This window comes from Panicum virgatum, chromosome 4K (assembly GCF_016808335.1).
Source record: "Panicum virgatum strain AP13 chromosome 4K, P.virgatum_v5, whole genome shotgun sequence".
Classification (NCBI taxonomy): domain Eukaryota; kingdom Viridiplantae; phylum Streptophyta; class Magnoliopsida; order Poales; family Poaceae; genus Panicum; species Panicum virgatum.
The window spans coordinates 15682735-15705131 of record NC_053139.1 but is presented as its reverse complement, the minus strand read 5'-3'; the positions used below and the strand labels follow the sequence as shown (position 1 = coordinate 15705131).

General features: G+C 44.9%; 1 protein-coding gene and 1 non-coding gene across 2 annotated transcripts; one reads left to right on the top strand and one right to left on the bottom strand.

The window, feature by feature from the left end:
* Positions 1-15366: 15366 nt before the first annotated feature.
* LOC120705284 lies at positions 15367-15473 on the bottom strand. The gene has a single exon (XR_005687872.1). It is a non-coding gene; the product is annotated as a small nucleolar RNA R71 (small nucleolar RNA).
* Positions 15474-16146: 673 nt separating this feature from the next.
* LOC120701955 lies at positions 16147-16924 on the top strand. Its single transcript, XM_039985744.1, has 2 exons — positions 16147-16515; positions 16622-16924. The coding sequence occupies exons 1-2, from the start codon at positions 16147-16149 to the stop codon at positions 16922-16924; spliced, it is 672 nt and encodes a 223-aa protein (XP_039841678.1).
* Positions 16925-22397: the final 5473 nt, after the last annotated feature.

The following is a 22397-nucleotide window of genomic DNA, read 5'->3' as shown; positions in this document are numbered from 1 at the left end:
GCTACTCTGAACATGGTTTGTAATAAATTTCTCTTCCGCTGCAATCACTCTGAGATGTATGAAATATCATGTGTTGTAATCTCTGGGCTCACCTTCGTGTGAGCGTTGTCTGCTGATCCTGGAATAGCGCGGCTTTTATCGAGGCTTCACTCGAGGAACTACCGGTGAGTGCCAAATTTGGGTCAGAGTTGCTTAGCAACAAAGATCAGTGCACCCGGGCCCAGTAGTTTTGGGTGGTTCCGCTACAGCTGGCATCAGAGCTCGCAGACAGCCTACCAGAGATGACAGCCTCGGTTTTCAAAACAACAAATTAAAACTTGACTTCAAAACTACTATAGTTTTTGAAAGAGTTTAGGATCTCCAAGGACAAGTCTATGATGTAAAGCCCTAGGGGATCTTATGGGTATAATTAGGTGGCTTATATTATATGGCTAACTTCCAGCATATTACTTCTCAATATTTAAATTTTGTAATTTAAATTCTGCAACTACATCGTCGCCGCGGAGGTATGCTTACTCAGTCAGCTGAGGGAGTCTGACCTTCCCATCGGTGATGCGAGCCGAACGCTGGAGCTCAAGCAGTGGCCTACTTGAGCTGCTGCCCATATACCAACTTCGGTTGATTATATGGGGAGTAATGGTTTGAAATTGGAATTCAATTCCCCGTCAAAGATGGTACTCAGTCAATACGTTATTTCGATGACGTATGCTTAACGTTGTCCATACGGCAGTAATTGTATGGATGCCGGTTCTATAGTGATCGGTAATGTATGGAAACGCTTTTGTGGGTGCTGGCACGGAAGGTTCAATTTATATATTGTCAATTTTCTGCAGGTACGCTAACTCGAAATCGAATCCTAGGCTATTTAGCTATATCGAGTAGCTACATAGTGAGAGACGTAATATGTATGTCACGGAAGCTAACTGCATAAGACCAAGGTTACTTTGCGGTTCTCTTTCTTGGTGAGGACGATTAAGATATGCATTCATCCTCAAATCATCAGCAAAGAAACCTTTGGAAGAAATCGTAATCAAAAAGGTTAAAACACAATCTCAAGGATCATCTAGACAGTCTGCAAATTCTGGAAAATTTGGCTTTCTCGAATTTTAAGATATGAAGATTTGCTCAAATCAAGTTGGGTCAGTAAGATGAAAGGACGATACCTAAATCACCAAACTACTGTAAAAATTTGAGAATTTTTGAAGCCTCCTAGCTTGATGTTTTTGAACTTAGATCGATCCTCTGTAAAACTGTCAGCTTTGAGCAGTCTGTACAAACTGAATTTTTCGACCTATTTAAGTTGCTCAAATGAAAACTAGTACAATATGAAAGTTGTAGATAACTTAATGATGAACTTACCATAAAAATTTGAATTATCTTGGTCAATTGGTTTGGTAGATATGGTCAAATTACTCTTTCTCTAGACAATCTATTTTCTGGTTTAACATCACTTCAAAACCTTGAGGATTTCACCTTGTTAGGATCTGAACTGGCCTTAGTGTTGACTAGATGAAGTGTCCATCATTATCTTAGGCATCTTCTGTAATATTTTGAGAATTTTTAATAAAGTAGATTGTCCTTGGTGAAGAAAACACTAGCTCTCGGTTCGCTGAATTTCCTGGACATACAGTAAGGAAGACTTTTAAGGAAAATACCATCATAAGGTTTTAATTAGACTTAGTCTTGACTAGAAAAGTTGTGCACAATGATATTAGGAATGCCTTAGAAAAATTTCAAATTTTTTTGGATCCCTCAATTTAGAGTGATGAAACTCTAATCTTGCTTCCGGTACAATTGAACTCTTATTGTCTAGTTTATAGCCTACAGATTATTGCTGAAATTTTCACCCTTGTAGATGACTCTTCTTACCTGTGAGTTGAATAACAAAGTGGTCACAAAATTTCATGACCTAAATTCTCATAAATTTTCAGCTTCTTAATATTACTATACTCCAAGTTATAGGCAAAACACTATTGCCCGGCCTGCTGAAAACAGCCAGAACAGAGAAGCAAAGACCGAATATTTCAACCATCTTAACCATTGTTTTAGCCTTGGAATTGAATACCAAAGTTGTTCCAAATTTCCTAAGCTACATACCTACAAAATTTCAACTTCATTAGATGTATATAGTCGGAGTTATGTCCTAAATACAGAGACACTGTTCAGAAAACCAGAGGTGTAGTAATGAACAATTTCGACCATCTTACTCTTAGAATTAGCCTCTGAGTTGACTACCAAAGATGTAGCACGTGAAATTATATAGTTGCTGTCAAAATTTCAGAAAGTTTCGATGAACCAAAAGAAAGTTACGAATTTCTTTGTAACGACAAACGCTGCACAAACTGGTTACACAGCATTTGTTGTGTTCTATTGTGTTGCACACTTGTTCATTGCATCTTGGAAGCTATACGAATCATATCGCTGATACTTGAACTCATATATTTCAGATGGTGAGAGCAACCCATAGTACTCTAGATAATTTTGGAGCCAGTGGTAGCAGATCGCAGCCACCACCACCCGGCCTTGAGGAATTACTTGCCACCCAAAATGAGTTGCTTCGACAACTTGTTCAGGGACAGCAAGCGATTTCTCATTTTCTGCAGCAACAACACTTTCAACTAGATGGGCACAAGGTCCACCAATCTCCAGTTGCAGACTATCAAGAGCTCCAGGAAGAGACACAAGAAATAAAGGATGTTCACTCGGACTCCCTAATGCCACCATCACAACTTCCGATGAAACTTAAGGATGACCAAGTAAAGTGTCTGCCCCCCGAGTATGGCTCAAGCAATATGGACTTGACTGGATGGGAAATTACATGCACAAAATTTGTTCCCCATGGTAAAAGACAAACCCGCAATGCTATTGCTACCAACACAGTCCTAAGAGCAAGAACTCGCTCGCCTGTCCATGAAACCATGGACCCAGCTAGGTGCACTATACCCAAGAATGGTTCAGTAGATATGCCAGTGATGACATCCTTACGATGCAAACAGCACAGTGGTCCGAATGAGACGAACCGTTGTTTGATCTGTAGAAGTCCTACCCACTTTGCTCGAAGATGCCCTCAAGCCACACAGCAAAATCAAGACCAAGGTTCTAGCCAAACAAATAAAAGCATGCGCAAAAGATTGCGGGATGAGCGCAAGAAACAGGCTGATCAGGTCGAACAAGGAAGGATCAATTTCACCACTCTTGAAGAAATCCATGAAGGTCAACAGAAATATAAAGAACTTACATAACTTTCTTGGTCAGTACACTGCATTGCAATATGTGCAACGCATGCCCACGCACATACTCAGCACACTTGTGTGTACCACATTATGTGCATAAACCATGTGTACCATCACACCATGAACCGCACATCCACTAGCTTACCTCAGGACAAATGCACCAATCCGTGTGCATATTTCTTAGGAGTATGGGTCGTTGTATCCGTATATTACATCGACACAAACTTATCTCCCATGGGTAGGGTTGAAAACGGTCGGAATCGGTCGGGATAACCCCGTTACTATTTTCACTTTTACATTTTAATACGAAAGCGATATCGAAAATGAACAAGTTGAACACAAATACGAATATGGACTCACGGTATATCGAAAACGAACCAATTCGAATGGATAAGTGTCGAAAGTGAACGGTCTACGGAAAGGTACAACAGAAACACCGACCTGTACGATCGTGCCCAGTCATCCTACAAACTCGACATGAGTACATAAAAATACATAGACAAATGACGGTACATAGTCACAACCACAACTCACAACCGGAGGAGGGGCTGGCGACGACTGAGGACGACTGGACACCGAAGTCGAGGCCTCAGGGGACAAGAGCCAGAGAGGCGGCTGGCGATGGTAAGTGGAGGGATAGGCGGAGAGAGGCAGCGGGCGAGGGAGGGAGGCGGGGACATCAAGGCCTAAGGGGTTGGGTTTGAAACTGGTTAGGCTTAAGCTAAAAAACGGTATATTCCGAATTAGTGAAAACGGGATGTCCCGATCAAATACGGGAATTATGAAAATGATCGGAATATAGGTCAAACCGTTTCCATCCCATTGTCGAATTTGACATCCCGTATTTTGTATTGATTCCGAATTTGTCCGAAAATATGAAAACGGACCGGTAAAATGTAGAAATCGGAACGGAACGGAACGGGATTTATCCCGACCGTTTTCAACCCTACCCATGGGTGCTTTAACTCATTTAACCACATATCTGCATTGCCACAATACACCAGAAAAAAATGATATGTTGGTATTTCCACAATACGTCATGACTTTGAACAATGGTCCATCTTTCTCAAAACAAGTACCAACTATTAAATAAAAGCATCTTGAGCAAGAATGTCTTGAGAAAAGTTTGCTTCTGCCAAAGAATAAGACCTCCATTCTAGAAAGCTGTCAATATAACTGGACCGACAGGTACAGAATAGAAACCCAAATTTTTAGACCTGATAAACTACCTCAAAATAAGTTGAGCCTGTGTAACTAAATGTAGAAAAACAAATATCCTTACTTCTGTAAAACTTTGAAAATTTTTTTAGAATTGTAACCCTCAAAATTCAGTCTTTTGGTAAACCCCTATGATCCTGTCAACTTGTAGCAGTCAGGCCACATGAATTTTTCGACCCACTTAAGAGCTTTTCCTGAGAAAACGTTCAACATGAATGTTGCGGATAACTAAGTCTATAATCTATTGAAATTTTTGAGAATTTTATTTCAAGTGGTTTGGTACTTACAGTCAAAATACTAGCCCTCTGTTCAGTCTGAAATCTGGGTCAACCTTCCTGCAAACACTTAAGGATTTGACTATCTTAAGCTCTATTTCTGAGTTGGAGTTGACTAGAGGAAATGATCACAATTATCTTAGGCACCCCAGTAAAAAATTGAGAATTTTTCGACCTTGGATTCATCAGTTATACTCCATTTTATCAAGTGCCCAGAATATGTTTTGCAAAAGAATCGTCAAGCACAAGCTCTTCTAAATAATGGAGAAGCCTAAATGTTTTACTACGATAAGGATATAATTTTATCGTTCGAATCTCCATAGTGGCTAAAATGAATCATGATCTTTGAAAACCAATTCTTGATAGGTCACCCCTTCCAAAGCTTTCCAATCACTTGGGTATTAACAAAGTATATCAAGACCCTAGGCAAATTTCTCGCTGACTATATCTCCTAATGCTATACCGAGACCACTTATAAATAGCCATTACACTCTCACTTTTACTAATGCTGGATTTCATGATTGCTTTGCCAGGCACCTCTCCAAGGCCTCATTCCATATGGATCATTATCGACAACCGACCTTTTCTTCAATTACACCCTATTCATACTACCAAGAAGTGAGCCGGTATTCAACTTGATCACATTGTGGTCTACATATCGCACCACCTATAATTAATTCCAATAGTGATGCTCAATTCCTAGCACCTTTTTTGGGAAAATCCCTTGCAATCTTCTCCTGTAACCAAACTGATCCGAAGTTCAGCTTATCATCCTCGAACCGACGGCCAAACTGAAAAGTTGACCGAATCTTAAAAGACATGCTAAGATCTTACATCATTCATTATGACAACCATGAAGACAAATGCCCGTTTTTAGCAGAGTTCTCACCCAGCTATCAAGAAAGCTTGAAAATGGCACTATTTAAAGCATCATATGATCAAAGGTGTCGAACTCCTCTGAGTTTGTCACAAACCGAAGACCACTAAATATTTGGACCAGACTTGATAATCAAGAAAAATAACCAGCAAAGATAATACTAGAAAATCTTAAAGCTACCCACTCTAGACAAATGAGTTATTTGGATAAAAAGAAGAAAATCTTTGCAACTCGAAGTCGGTAATAATGTCTACCTTCTGGTTTCACCAACCAAAGATACACACACTTTCCATACTTAGCTTAGTCACCTGAATCTCGGGGCGAGATTCTTTTTAAGGGGGGTAGGCTGTGACACATCTGGTGTCAGTTTAACCGAAACCAGTCAATTAACATAACTCCACACACAAATGAGCTAAGAAAACTTAAATAAGAATCCTATGTCTAGTTCTTGCAAACTTGTGTGTAAATGTATGTGTGCATGTGTTTGAGTGCAATGTGTTTGAAAAACAATAATTGGTACACTTTTAAACTTGACTTGACATGTGTGGTAATAAGGCAATAAAATACACCTTTCATAATGAGCTATAAACTTTCTATGCAAATCAAATTAAACTAGGAAAACCCATCAGTTGAAATGATTAATGGAACCATTCTTTGATTTGTGAAGATATGCTAGTTCAAACAAAATAATAAAATGAGGCCACAAATATTCAACGCACAAGTAGTTTGAAATCTTGAAATTTCTTTAAGGAAAAGAAGACATAAAACATACTTACTTCGGAGGTCTAGTAAGAAAATATTTAGTCCTTCCTTAAATAACAAATTGGAGTTGTGAACAAAATAAAAATTCGAACAAAGGATTAAATATTACTTTAGCACATAATGTCAAATATTTATACAAAACAATAATGCATTCTTGTATATGAGTATGTGCGGATATAAAACTTGTTCCTTTAATATTCTTGAACTTTCATGTTTAACTTGTCACAAAAATGTAGAATAAAGACACACTCATATTTTTGTGACACATAGTTTAATTTAAAAGACTTTTTGGCAAATTCAAGATTTCAACAAATCAAATAAATAGGAGTTCAATTTCTAGTTGTTGGGAAATTGAAATGACTTTCAAAACAATGCAAACATGCATATGAAAATAAATAGACATATTCACCATGTCATATTAAACAAAAACCTAGTTGAAGCCTAGGAGTAAAAGTGCCAAAATTCCCATGCAATGATAAGTACTTTAAATGGCAGTTTTTGAAATAATTAAATAACTCTCAAACCATTAATCGAATGAAAAAGTGCATAACATGAAAGTTGTAGATATCGAAAAACTGAGCAAAAGTAGTATTCAACACTTTTTCATTTGAGGCCATGATGAGGGAGAAAAATTGAAATTACAGAACTGATTTTTGAACTTTGATTTATTAACGAAATTACCCTCCACTCCATCTCCTACCTCTCGCCTCCCTGCACCACGCCTACGGGTGGCGTTCGTACGCTGCCGGCGCCACCTGTCCCTGCCACGTGGCCGCGCCCCCGACCAAACCGCCCGCACACCCACGGGTTGAACCGAAACCCCTCCGCCCTGGCCTTCTCTCCCCGTGACGCGTGCCCTTGCCAGCTCTCAGCTCGACACGCCGCCAAACGGCGTCGCTGCCGGCCGTCGACGCGCCTCCGTGTCGTCCAGGCCAAGTCGGCCTCCCCCGGATGGCGCACTGCACTCCCAGGAGTGCCCTCCCTCTCCTTCACCGCCTATAAAACAACCCCAAGCCCCCTGTGCGCGCCTAGAGCACCCCAGCCTCATTGCCATGGATGCCGAGCTCGGCTCGCCGCGGAGCCCCCTTCTCCGGCCACTCTCTCCCCAAACCAACCCCCTGAACAGATTGCCCTAGACCCAGTGAACCTTCCCAGCCCGGCCGGCCCTTCCTTCCATCACCGGAGCACCACCGCGCCGGAACAGACCCGCCGCCGTCCGCCCCTCTCCGTGGAGCCGCCGCTGCGGACCACCTCTGCTCGATCCAAGACCACCCAAAGGTAGTCCTCGAGCCCCTCTCCATTTTCCCCCACTTTCCCCTCGCCGCCGGCCAACCCCATCGCCGGGAACCGCCGCGCCAAGCCTCCCCTGTTCTGAGATTTCCGTCCAGGGACCCCAAGTTAAAAGAAACGAAACTTTCAGGGGTCAAGCTGCAAAATGTGTTTAAACTTCAGAACAGCAAACTTCAAAAATGCCTAGAAAATCGTAGAAAAATCATAAAATTATAAACTCAACTGTTCTGGAATCCTTAGAACAAGAACTACAACTTTTGTTACAGTCACATGTTCATATTTTGCCTTTAATTTAATCTAAGAAAAAGACTAGTTTAAATGGCACATAAATGTTCTAGGAGTTTGGTTCAGTAACTATGCTTGATTTTTGGATATGTTGAACTTAGTACTGTTAGAAGAACCTGGTAAAAATATGAGGTCTTTTTGAAATTGTTTGCTTGCTCAAATGATCAAGATTCATAAATCTACTAGTATTGCTCATGTATTAATGCTGGTAGAAATAATGAGGTTTTGTGTATGAAACTTTTTCCTTGTATGCATGCCACTAAAAACTTACTATTTCGCAAGTTTGAGAAATTATTGAACTAATTAACTATATATTTGATTTAATGCTTGATAAGTAGGCTTTATTTGTGATATATAGTTCCTATGCTTAGAAAAATATAGGTTTATTTATGAAACTTTGTTTTAGTCATATAAATATGTCTGCAAGGTTTGAGCACCATTTACTGAATATTCTTACAGTTATAATCTATGCTTGCGATATCATGTTTAGTTTTGCTATTTTTGTTCTGGAAGAAATATGTCATTTTTGGCCTTCATCTTTGGACAAGTTGCTACTTAGAATGAGAACTAGCTATGGTAAAAGTTTCACATGTAGTACTGATCAAATGAACTTTGAAAAATTTATGCTAACTCATGATAAGTTAATTGCATAACTAATTTATCTTAATGATATAAAGCTTGATAATTTTTGTGGAATATGTTTATATCATGTTGTAACAATATCATTTCTGCATGCATATAGAAACGGTAAATCTACTCGACGGTGATTACAAATTGGTGCCCGCGAATACTATCACTCCGGAGAGTGTCTCTCTTAATTATACTGACTTGAATCAAGACCCGAACCAATGTTCGGAAGAGCCCAAGGCTATTTTTGAACAGAGCCCAAGAAGTCAAGCCCCGGTGCATAATCCCATTATTTTACGCCTTATATTCATCCAACTATTTGTATATGTTGTAATAATTTTATTGTGCATTTACGTTTTCTAGGAGTTGATCGAAAACCTTAGGTGCATGATCCCTAGGTACCTATGTTTGTTATTCGGATCTTTTTCTCGACTAGTTGCCCCGCTAACTAGGTACGGTAGAAGTCAAGAGGTTTCCTGCCTCTCGCGAGCAAATAGGAATTTTACTGTCTTTAATTCCTGCTGAAATATAAGGACAACGGGCGGGGGTGTGTAGTTGTGATACCCCGCTGGTGTAGTCAAAAATGGCTAAGGTCGCGGTGTGTGGCTCATTTTGTTAAGCGTTTGAAAGTACTAGCCACATACGGAGAAATATGGTAATCGGTAAGCCTTGGGACTATGCAGACAACGTCATTTCCTTTCGTTAGATGTTTTATTGCTTCCGTTGAGACTATGACATTTGAATAATTTGTGTAGTTTGGAATTCTATAATACTTTGCTACTCTGAACATGGTTTGTAATAAATTTCTCTTCCGCTGCAATCACTCTGAGATGTATGAAATATCATGTGTTGTAATCTCTGGGCTCACCTTCGTGTGAGTGTTGTCTGCTGATCCTGGAATAGCGTGGCTTTTATCGAGGCTTCACTCGAGGAACTACCGGTGAGTGCCAAATTTGGGTCAGAGTTGCTTAGCAACAAAGATCAGTGCACCCGGCCCCAGTAGTTTTGGGTGGTTCCGCCACAGTCCCAGGAAGCAGCCGAAGCACTCGAAGACCTGAAACAGTACCTCCAGTCACCTCCTATCCTAACAGCTCCAATGCCAGGAGAGGAGATGCTCCTTTACATCGCAGCTACCACACACGTTGTCTGCACAGCAATCGTGGTAGAACGAAACGAAGAAGGCCACGCCTACGGCGTCCAAAGACCAGTCTACTTCATAAGTGAAGTACTCTCTGAATCAATGGTGCGATACCCACCAATTTAGAAACAACTCTACGCAATACTAATCACCTCAAGGAAGCTGCGATATTACTTCGACGAGTACAAGACATCAGTTGTCACGGACTTCCCACCGGGTGACATCTTACACAACCGAGATGCGACCGGTCACATCTCAAAATGGGCAGTCGAACTAGGAGCACTCGAGCTAAAGTTCACGCCAAGAACAGCGATCAAGTCTCAAGCCCTAGTCGACTTCCTAGCTGAGTGGAGAGAAAATCAAGTACCCGCTCCACCATCCATTTCAGACCACTGGATCATGTACTGAGGTGGAGCAGGTGTACTGTTCATCTCCCCAAAAGGCGATCAACTCAAGTATGTTTTCCAAATTCTCTTCGAAGTATCCAACAACGAAGAGAATATGAAGCTCTCCTACACGGCCTCCGACTGGCCATCTCACTCGGCATCAAGCGACTAATCATCTATGGAGACTCCCTCCTCGTAGTCCAACAAGTAAACAAAAAGTGGGACATCAACAAAGAAACCATGGACGCCTACGTTGCAAAAATCTGGAAGCTTGAAAACAAGTTTTCAAGATTGGAGATCCACCATGTCGTCCGCGACAACAATGTGGCAGCAGACGTCCTTTCAAAACTCAGCTCCGACAGAGCAGAAGTCCCTCCAGGAATCTTCGTCCATGAGCTTCATCACCCTTCAATCAATATTTCCACCCCAATGGAAGTCGACTCGGAGGCTCAAGAAACCAGTCGAGAGGTAATGATGATTGAAACCGATTGGCGCATGGCGTTCATCGACTACATCAAGGATAAAGTACTCCCACCAGGAATCAAAAAAGACGATGCAGAAGCAGTACACATCATGTGTCGCAGCAAGAATTACATTCTTGTTGACAACAAACTCTACAAACAAGGCGCAGGATCCGGAATCCTCATGAAATGCGTCACAGCAGAATAAGGAAAAGGAATCCTGCAAGATGCTCATGAAGGCACATGCAGAAACCACACAGCTTCACACACGCTGGTCGGCAAAGTCTTCAGATCAAGATTCTACTAGCCCACAGCATTATCAGACGCAGAATTACTCGTCAAATGATGCCCAGGTTGCCAGTACTTCACCAAACAGAGTCACTTGCTTGCCCACAACCTAATAACCATACCTCCATCTTGGGCATTCGATTGCTGGAGCCTTGACATGATAGGACCTCTCCCAACAGCGCCAGGAGGCTTCACACATGTACTAGTGGCAGTCGACAAGTTTACCAAATGGATTGAAGTCAAGACAATCAAAAAGATCTCATCAGATCGTGCAGTCGAGTTCATCAGTGAAATACTCCACAGATTTGATTTTCCCAACACGATCATAACAGACCTTGGATCAAACTTCACTTCGCAAGAATTCTGGGATTATTGCGAGAACTCCAGCATCGACATCAAATATGTATCAGTTGCGCATCCAAGAGCCAACGGCCAGGTGGAATGCATCAATGGACTGATAATCAATGGCCTAAAGAAAAGGATCTTCGATTCTACAAGGCTAGCAGAACTACTAATGGTAATCTGGGGGTTGCACACCCACCCTAGCAAAGCCACTGGCCAAACACCTTTCTTCTTGGTCTACGGCTCCAAAGTAATACTAACGGCAGACATAATGTGGAAGTCACCTTGTCTAGAGATGTATGACTCATTAGAAGCCGATGGAAGCCACCAACTGGAACTGGACTCACTCAATGAGATGAGATGCAATGCATTGCGACGATATCACGATCGCAACATCCAGACAAGATCCTTCAATGTCGGAGACATGGTCCTCCGCAGAATTCAAGATGAAACAGGTCTACATAAACTTAATTCAAGATGGGAAGGACCTTTCATCGTCACTAAAGTCACAGGACCAGGATCCTATCGACTGATCTATGCGGACGGACTAGAAGTCCCCAACTCTTGGAATATCAGCATCTCCGGAAGTTCCATCCATAAGCTGTCAGAGACAACCTCCATGATTTCAAAATTCAATAAAGAAACATGATCCTTCAGGAGCTCAATTCAAATGACCAGGACAGCTTCAGGAGTCATAACTCCATCGGCTACCTCGAATACCAACCTTTGTTTGTTTACTCAAAGTCAAAGGCACGGCAAATCGAGTAGTCGGGGCTAAGGGACATGAGCCTTGCGGCCCTAGAGACAAGTTCTCTACCTTCTTCAAGAGTCGTAACTCCATCGGCTATCTCGAATACCAACCTTTCTTTGTTTACTCAAAGTCAAAGGCACGGCGAATCGAGTAGTTGGGGCTAAGGGACATGATCCTTGCGGCCCTAGAGACAATTTCTCTACACCCCAGGAGTCATAACTCCACGGATCTTCTCGTCCATGAGACGACTATTAAGTCGACTACTTCAGTACTCAACCTTTGGACGGGACATGCTCCCTATCTCCCAAGAGGATTCCATCGCCCATGAGACGAAAATAATTGACTACTCCGGTACTCAAATTTTGGACAGGACAAGCTCCCTATCTCCCAAGAGGATTCCATCATCCATGAGACGACAATAATCGACTACTACGGTACTCGAACTTCGGATGGGACAAATTTCCTATCTCCAAGAAAAAATTATTCATCCAGGAGATGACCACACATTGACTACTACGGTACTCGTCCACATGAAGACACAAAGCCTTCTACTATCTATAAGAAATACTCGTCCACAAGATGACAACCTGTCGACTACCACAGTGCTCAACTCAAGCTGAGACAAGGTCTCAAGAAGAGCTATTCATCCACAAGATGGAAAAGCTAAGGAGGAGACACGATCTCTACATCTACACAAGATGATTGCCCAAAACAAAGTTCTCACTCAACAACTCATTGACCAAAAAGTCATATTTACATGACAAAAAGAAGATACTGTACATCCTACTGGTCTATCAACTTTACAATTTGGTCGGCCATAGGTTCCGCCTCCTCTACAAACTTGACAAATTAGTCATGGTCACAAGTCGAACACATGCCATCACTAAGGATACCTATCTTGGCCCAAGGCCAGTATGACTTGACAAGACCGAGAGCTTGCGCTACACAATTCCTAGAAGCTTCAGCCAAGTACTCGGCAAACTTCTGAGGGACCTTCTACAGCCGATCCGCCAAGCTGCCTCCAGAGTCCTCGGTTGAACCCATCGACGCGACTACAGTTTGAGCCGCCGCCCAGAGTTCCTGCAACTCCTTATGGTTTTCAGTTCCATCTGCGAATACAACAAGAGGAGCATCAGGACCTGTGCAACCCAAAAGAGAACTTCTCAACAAAGGAAACATAGGAAGCTACCTCGATTCTTCTGAATGACTTCCTTCAACATTTTGATCTTCTGCTCGAGGGCGGCGTTATCCTTCTTCAAAGCAGCATTCTCCGCCTCTAGCAGAATGATCTTCCGGCAATCCAGTTCAGTCGCCTTCAACTTCTGTGACTTCAAGTATAACCGGTTGGCCATTTGCTGCAACAACACAGTCAGTGTACAGAAAAATCCCACAAAAAAAGCACTCGACAATAAGTACTTACCACAGAAAACTTGGTGAACTCCTGAACAATAGCCTGGAACTTCTTCACGTTCCCAGCTGTCAATTGTGGATCATCTTCAAGCTCTTCACCATGATTACACTCAAAATGAGGAGGGGACGTCGTAATCTCCTCAAGAAGGCTATCACTTGACTCCTCCTCCTCGCCATCATCTGGTGAAACACCTACTGTCTTATCCTCATGAAGCAGCCGAGCAACTAGAAAAATATTTGAACCATTATAAGGCGGAATAATGGGATCACCAATTGGGATTTCCTCCGAAGGATGTAACCCAGTCCCCTCAGCCCTCCCTGATGATTCCGCCACGACAAAAGGAGCGGCGGCTACAGGAATTCCTACCTCAACCACTCGCCTCTGCTTAGTCGCAGGACCAGGGTTGCAATCAAAGGCAAAGATGTCAGACAACAAATCTCAGAATGAGACAACAACCACCCGACTGGTTACCTGACATTGTCGCTAGCCCTTCTCTTTCGCACAGTTGTCCTCGACTTTTTGGGACAACTAGTGCCGGCTTCGGATCCTGGACTCCCCTCACGAGCCAAAGATCCGACTCCTCCAGTCTTACCATTCATCAGGTCTGCAAGGGTAGCACGATCATCGAAGTCAGAATTCGATAGACTCTCCGAAACAGTTGGATCCAAGTCCGACCTATAATCATGAGGCCACAAATGAGCGCTAGGCGTCATATGGCTTGGCCGATGAACCTTAGGCAGTGGAGGATCACTCCGAAAAATCAACAAATCATCCTACAAAAACCCAGGGTCAGCTACACAAGCAGAAGGATAATTCAAAGAAGCACTCGATGATACAGAATCTTACCTGTTTCAAGAAATTACTCGCACGGAATAAATCCGCAAGCACAGGCATGGTACTAACACCTTCAAAAAGGTTATAAAGAAGCACCATAGCCTCATCTCGACTGGTCTTCTCCGACGAAAAATGATCCAACCAATGAGACAGTATAGATATAGCTAGCCTAGTATAGTTGACTCGAGCTCTAACTTCTACCTTGCTCCCGGCCTAGATTATGTTTTATCTTTCTTTTATTTATCCAAGAGGGTAGTTTGTGTGTGTGTCACACTACCTCCTTCCATATTATATATCTTACCCCTGTTTATGCATGAGAGTATCCAATCTAGATAAAGTTCATCAACTGGTCTTTATATCTCTTCACTCACCGCCTTTCCTGTGGAAATCTAAATGACACCACGGTATACTCCCAGGTAAAATGCTACAGCGGTATTCAGTGCGTTTGCGGATTTATTCGTAGTTCATGAAATACCTGCCACCCCAATTGGCATCTGTGGGCGTCATCGTTATTTCCCGGTGGTGACGTTGGTAGGCGCCAACAAGCATTTTTGGCGCCATTGCCGGGGAAGGCACAAATTGAAGTATATAGACAAAGTTGTGAACAAAATAAAAATTAGTATTCGCTTACTAAACAGGCTAACTTGCCTTTGTTTTCTTGTCTTTGTTAATATGAAAACAGGATAGTGTATGACCGGTTTCGACTTGCCGCAAAACTTTCATTCCGATCCAGAGTCACTTTTAAGGAGGACGCGAGCTCATCTCGTATCACCTCGGAGATCACTCTCGGCAGCCGAACTAGTCATCGCATCGTTGTCAGCTATGGCCCAGAAGACACTCCGTGATTACTCTGCTCTGTCTACTAACCAGGTCCCTACTGGGCCCGAGGTCAACACCAGAGGGGAAAATTTCAAGGTCAAGATGGGTCTCATTACGATGGTGCAGGCCAGCCCTTTCTGTGGCAAGGCCAATGAGGATGCTAGCGCTCATCTCCAGCAGTACCTGGAGCTCTGTAGTACTTTTGTTATCAAGCGTGTATCGCAAGATGCAATCCGGCTCCTTCTATTCCTGTTCTCTCTCTTGTGGAGAGAGAAACAATGGTTTTATGCTAACAAGGCTGTTGTGGACACTTGGGACAAATGTGCCAAGACGTTCCTCTCGAAGTTCTTCCCAACGGGCAAAACCAATGCTCTTCGTGGTCGGATTTCGAACTTACAGCATGCATCAAATGAGTCAATTCCTGAAGCTTGGGAGAGACTTCAGGAGTACATTATGGCATGTCCGCACCACGGAATGGACAATTGGCTCATTCTACAGAACTTCTACAACGGGTTGACACAGCCATCCCGTGATCATGTGGATACCGCTACAGGCGGAGCTTTCTTCTTGCTGACCATTGAAAGAGCTACATCATTGATTGAGAAAATGGTTTCCAACCAAGGTTGAAGCGATGATCGCCTCCAACCGCGTCAGCGAGGCATGCACTCCGTCAAGGAGGCTGACATGCTCGCTATGAAGATTGATCTCCTCCTCAAGAAATTTGAGGATTATTCCCAAGATAAGGCTCAAATGCAAACACTTCAAGCCTTGGAAACTCGCATGACGTGCGAGATCTGCGGGAATGTTGGACATTCGGGCGACAATTGCCCAGAAACCCAAGAAGAAGCTCTATTCCTCAATGGCAACAATGGGTTTCGTCCACAAGGAGGTCAGGGGTGGAATTAACCATGCCCATACTACCAAGGAGGTAATGGAAATTCAAATTCTTTCAATCCTAACCAGCCTACCTTGAGAGATCTTGTCTACAGCCAAGCAAAGATCAATGAGTCCCTTCAGAAGAAGTTGGCCGCTATAGACAAATCTATGGAGACCATCCACGCCAATATGGACGGATTCTCCATTGCCATCAAGAACCAGCTGAGTTTCAACAAGATGATTGAGACTCAACTAGCTCATGTGGCTGCCGCCATGCCCCCTGCTATGGAGAACGTTAAGGCAATAACTACACGAGGAGGTAAAACTACACAAGATCCACCTTATCCTAACCATGTCAACAGGAAGAAGGCAAGCCTGGTGGCAGAAGAACCACCTCAGGAGGAGGAACCCAAGAAGGCTCATGAAGGGAAGATGGCTCTGCATGAATTTTATGATACTCAAGTATTGTCGTTCCCTATGAGGGCAAAGAAGCCAAGTACAGATGAGCAGTTCAGCCGCTTTGTTGAGATGATGCAACAAGTGAACATCAACGTGCCTTTGATGGATGCGATGAAGGTTCCAATCTATGCTCGCTACATCAAGGACATAATCAACAACAAGCGACCGCTGCCAACTACTGAAGTAATCAAGCTCACTGAAGCATGCATTTGCAGCTATACTTCAACAATTGCCCGAGAAGAAGAAGGATCCAGGATTCCCAACTATCAGTTGTTCAATAGGGGCACAGAACTTCGACAAAGCCTTATGTGATTTGGGAGCCAGTGTTAGTGTGATGCCGAAGGCAGTCTTCGACCAACTCAACTACACAAAGTTGACACCAACACCCATGCAGCTGCAACTGGCTGACTCCTCAATACGGCACCCAGAAGAAATTGCTGAGGATGTCCCAGTGAGAGTACGGGACTGCTTTGTCCCAATCGACTTTGTGGTACTTGATATGGATAATGAAAAGGAGACTACTCTCATTCAGGGACGGCCATTCCTCAATAGAGTAGATGCACATATTGATGTGGGGGCTGGAGAAATCTGACTTCATATCAATGGTAAAGAGGAGAAATTTTTCTTTTGACCCAAGAAGGAGCAATGCTTGATGATCCGAGTCAAATTTGAGCCAAATCCTCAGAAAATCAAAGAAGTCAAAGTCACACCCTCTCAGAAAGATAGTCTTATACCTTTTATGAAGACACTCATGAAAGAAGATCCAATGAGCTCAAAAAGGTCTAAGAAGAAGGGTAAATCAAAGGCTACTACGCCCGAGGATCCCATTCCTGCGCCACCTACGCCATCAAAGAAGAACAAGAAGAAATGGCGCAAGAAGAACAAGACATCATCGACCACTACTACTTCTCTAGGTACAGACGAAACGACCTCAACCTGATCAGGTATGGAGAAAGGTCCTGCTTTTCGGACCCTAAACCAAGAGCTTGGGGGAGGTTCCCTCCCCTACCCTAAGTCAACTGTATCCCTTTACTTGCTTTCAAACAAAATTTGATAAAAAACTTTCAAAAACAAAATAAAAATTTACTGCTTTATTTTCCTTTTCATCATGCACGATAAGAATGTTTTAACTCTTTATGACAAGTTGAAAGAATGAGTTTTGCTTTGCTCTATCATGTTTGTTGTGCTTAGTTTGAAAATGAGAGTTCTCTTGAGTTTAAATCTATTGGTTGTGCAACTATCTTGCCAATGAACCTGAAAGTTCTGTGGGTTGCATATGCTTGATCCAAGTCTAAGTTGTTGTGAGTTCAGATATGGTAAATAAGGTTGTGCAAGTTTGTTCCAGTGGTGCTTAAAATCTGGAGTTGTTTTTGAAAATCTAAAAAGGCAAGTTTCCCAAGTGATATGCAATGTCCTACCAGAGCCATATGTCATATTCCATGAAAAACCTTACACATATGCTGCTTGATGTTCTGTTGAGTTTTGTCAAATTGTGTGACCCAAGTGAGATACTTTTCATGCTTTCCCGATCATAAGCACGTACACGTCCCATCCATCTGCTACATTCCTACACTGGGAATTGGAACCATCCTCCATCCATTCCACATTAATATATGCTCCATGTCTTCGTAATCTCTCGTAGAACATCCCTGAAATAAAATAAAGTCAGATTATGGTTGCCCCAAAAAGAGAAAATATGGCATGCCAAAGAAGCATGACCCAAAAAAAAGAGAGAAAAAAGGGGGTAACCATGTCTCCAAAAAAAAGAGACAAGGGATGATTCGAGAGGGAAAACCATTACCTCAAGGAGTAAGCCACATCCATCCATCTATCCATCCACTCATACACTTGCACCTTTTGATCGAGATTGCATGACTTGTTTATCCATGGATCATCTCTTTGACTTTATAATATATGGAATGCAAGTATGCCCTGTTCTTATCCTACCTTGAGCTCCACAAAGGCTTGTAGTAGTAGGAAAGATCAAAGGCAAATACTGCCCTGGTAAGGAAATACAAGTTGAGTGCCTCGAGGTAAGGAAATACAAGTTGAGTGCCTCGAGAGAGTTATTCTAGGAACTTTGCCATGTTTTCAAAAAATCTTTCAAAAAATACCTCTAGATGGATTGCAGATCTATGAGCAAGTAAGTACTACTCTATGCACCATTCTAACTCTCAACAGCCCAAGATAAGGAGACAGCTAAAAAGCCTCATGAAGGAGTAAGGTAATTGTGCAAAGGTATGATAGCCAACTTATTTAAGTTTATAGATAAATCTCTCTGCTTCAGACTATGACATGACAGGTAAGGTATGAGTCAAAGTGATTTTCTGATCAACAACCTGATTTGTCCTACTTTGCTCGGGACGAGCAAAGGACAGCATGGGGATCTTGTTGACGCTCACTAATGATCATTTCCAGGCGTCAACTTGATCAGAAAATTATGAGAGTTTGCATTTCTTACACGCATCTTTATCCAATAAAATCCCTAAACCACACTTTATCTTTTAGAAAATGCAAGTTGTGTTCTAGAGCTAATATGCAGGTTACAAGCACAATTTGGCACGGCATAAATCACAGAAATTATCAGAGCGCCGATTCAGGCTTAGATGGACCAAAAGTGATGCAAGAACCCAATTCAGACAAGCCAAGACAGGCCAAACCAAATATGGACCAGACAAGGAGGCTTAGAAGAAGTTGGGGGCGGTTGGCGGCCTGGGCAGGCCGACTGTAACATCCTGGATTTTTCCGGAATGTTATAAAGTTAAAAAATGTGAATTTCAAAAAAAATTCGTGGCAATGCTGTAGTTACCAACTTAAGTAGGATTTCTGCTTCCCGAAAATCCTAGCAATTAAAAATTTTGTATACAATTAAGGATATTAATTGCTAGAGTGGGAATATTTTGAGTTATCGAATTTATTTGGCTCTACCTTATTTATTCGAATCTGGATTTGGATTTATTTTATTGTGTGAAAATTGTATGGAAATTAAATCGAGGTGTGCCCCTCAATTTAATTTCAAACGCTAACACTTGAGTGGGGTTTAATTTGAATTGAGCCATTCAAATTAAATCCGAGCTCTAACCTCTAACAACCCGCTAACCATCTCTAACCCTAACCTGCTAACCTATCCTAACCCTGACCCCAAACCGGACGAGCCCGCTAACCAGCCCGAACCCAGGTCCGATCCAGCCCGGTTGGACCCAAAACCACCTAAGCCCATCAGCACCTAAACCCACTAGCAGCCTAGCCCAGCTCTGCAACCGGCCAGTTGGTCCTCTTTGTTTTCAGCTCAAACCAGCCTGCACGCCGGACCCAAATCATAGCTGCAGGCCCAGCTCGCGCGGCCCAACCACCGCCCCGTGGCCCAGCTCGTGCGTACGCCCCGCAGCCCGGTCCCGCGTGGTCCAGCAAAGCTGCCCCAACCGCACGCGCCGCGAGCCAGCCCAACCGCTCGTGCGGACGCGCTGCTCAGCCCGCAGGGCCCTCTTTTCCCCTGCCGCCCGGGCCCACTTGCCAGGGAAAGGCGGAAACTATTCCCCTTTCTTCCCCATCGCAACGCCGCCCGCTCCTCTGCTTTTCGCCCAGCGCCGCCGCTTCCACCTGCTCCCGCGCAGCGACGTCCTCACGTCGCGACAAGCAGACGAAACCGCCGCACCACATTTTTCCCTCGGCCCGCGCCGCACACCTCGGAAACCCTAGGTTCCACGCGGGAGGCCGTTGGATGCTTGCCACGTAGCCTCCGCGCGCACACTGACCCCCGTCTTCAATCCTCGGCGTCCGTGCCGCCTTGGAGCCCAAGCCGAAGCCCTAGCGCCTCTATTTAAGCCCCAATCGGCCGTCCCCAAAACCCTAGCCCCTCTTTTCCTTGTGCCGCCGCCAAGCAGAGAACCGAGAGGGAGAGAGAGTGCCAAGGGAGGAGGTGTGGAGAGGAAGAAGGAGCCGAGGAGGACGACATCGGCGCCGGTGCCCTCGACGTCACCTCCGTGCCTTAATGGAGGGACCGCTGCCCAGGAGTGCCGCTGCACCCCGACGCCGACGCACCAGGGAGCACCGACGCCACCAGGACGCCCACGTCGCGCCGGCGCCCGATCGACTACTCCGACATTGCCGTGCGTCCTGCACTGCATCGGCTCGACGCTGCCTCGCCTTGCCACGGCCCCAAGTCCCTCATCACCGAGCCAACCGGTAGACCGCTGCTGCCCATCTCCCTGGACCCTCCTTGTGTTTTGCTGCCGGCGTCCTGCCGATGAGCCATCAGTAGGCATAGCCATAGGCACCCCAGAACTGTCCTAGTTTTTCTGCAGGAGCCCGTCGCCGACGCCCTCAGGACCACGCTGCAGCCTGGCATCGCCGCGGCCCGGTCCGCTAGGACACCGCGATCGCCATGGCCGTGATGCGGCCTCGGCCAAAGCTGAGTGCCCGCACATGCGCACACAGCCATGCACCCGTGTCCAAGGCCACGCCTTCGGCCCTCTCCACGACCGCGCCATGAACGCGCATGCCGAGCCCCTGGCACACGCACCCACGGCCTACACCGGCACGCCCCCTTGGCCTTGCACTGCCGCCGTGTCGCGCCATGGACCTGGCACGCCAAGAATCCACGCGCGTTAGCGCGATCCCAAACCAACCACGCCGCCACCACATCCCTGAGCCTCGCCGGCGCTGCTCTGCTACAGCCGCCGTGGCCATCTGAGCCACCCGTGCGGCCTTGCTTTGCCTTGGTGCCGTCAACGTGCCCTTGCAGTTGAACCTACGAACCCGCAGCCTGTCCTTGTGCTTGCCGCCGTTGCCCTGACCAGCCTGCTCCGCCTCCGACCGAGCCCTACCTCGTCGCCCCTGCCTCCAGCCTCGTCTTCGTGCTGCCGCCGCGTACCAGGAACACCCGAGTTTCACGCGCAACCACCCTTGGTCCCTGCTAGTAGCGCCGTCGCAACCCTGCCTCTCCGCACCACGACCTTGCCACCGAGAGTTTGTTGATGCCGCCGCTACGCCAAGAATAGAGGAAGGGAGCAGAAGAGATGGGGAGGAGCAAGGGCTGATGCCGCCACCAGAGGAGAAGGACCGCTTCGCGAGGACGCCCACTCGGACCCAGTGCCAAGTTGCCACTGGTGTACGTCGCTGCCGCCGCCGTCGCCATGACGCTGGACCGTCTGCTGCAGGAGGAAGCAGGCAGGGGAGGAGAGAAGAGGAAGAGAGGAAGTGGGCCGCTGCTGCCCTGGCCCAAGTTCAACGAGCCGGTCCACCAAGCCGTGAGCCGCGAAGAACAGACCAAGCCCGAACCGGCTTTCTTAACCGAGCCGGCCTGCAAGCCATCTCCCGAGCCGGTCCACCTCCTTGAGCCGAGCCGCCACCGCGTTGGGCCGAGCCGACCGGCCCAGTTCTCCCTTTGAACCCAGCAGCCCCTTTGCCTTTTCCTTTTTCCCTTTTTAAACCTTACACGTGGGCCCCACTTGTAAACGTCTGATGTGAGGCCAACCCATGGGCCCACTGACTTGCGAACCCCACTGACCCGGTTGACCAGTCAACGATCAATGTTGACTTGGTCAACGCTGACTTCAGCAGGGCCCACTGCTGACGTCAGCAGAGCTGACCCCGAGGTGACGTCATCATGCCACGTGGCACGCTCTGGTGCTGCCACGTGTCACCTTTGTGTTTTTCCTTTTCCGATAATCATTTATTAATTCCAGAAAATGCTTTGATCTTAGAAAAATCGTAATAATTCAACCGGAGCTCCGAAAAATATGAAACCAGTTTCATAAATCTTCTAAAATCATGATCTACGCGTTAGAATAGGGTTTTTTGTGAGTTGGATCTTATTTGAGCCTGTTTTGTGCATTCTTGCACTTTGGCCCCTGTATTTATACGAAATTACGATTAGGTCCTGATGAGGAGGAGCTGACCGACATCCCGGATGACCAGGAGATCCAGAAGGACGTACCCGGAGACCAGAAGCCCCTGGAGGACCAGGAAGACTACGAAGACCTATTAGGTTCACGCCCATTCGCGATTGAATACCTATTAGGCATTGCTTGCTAGATACACTACGCTCCCAAATTGAGTGATGA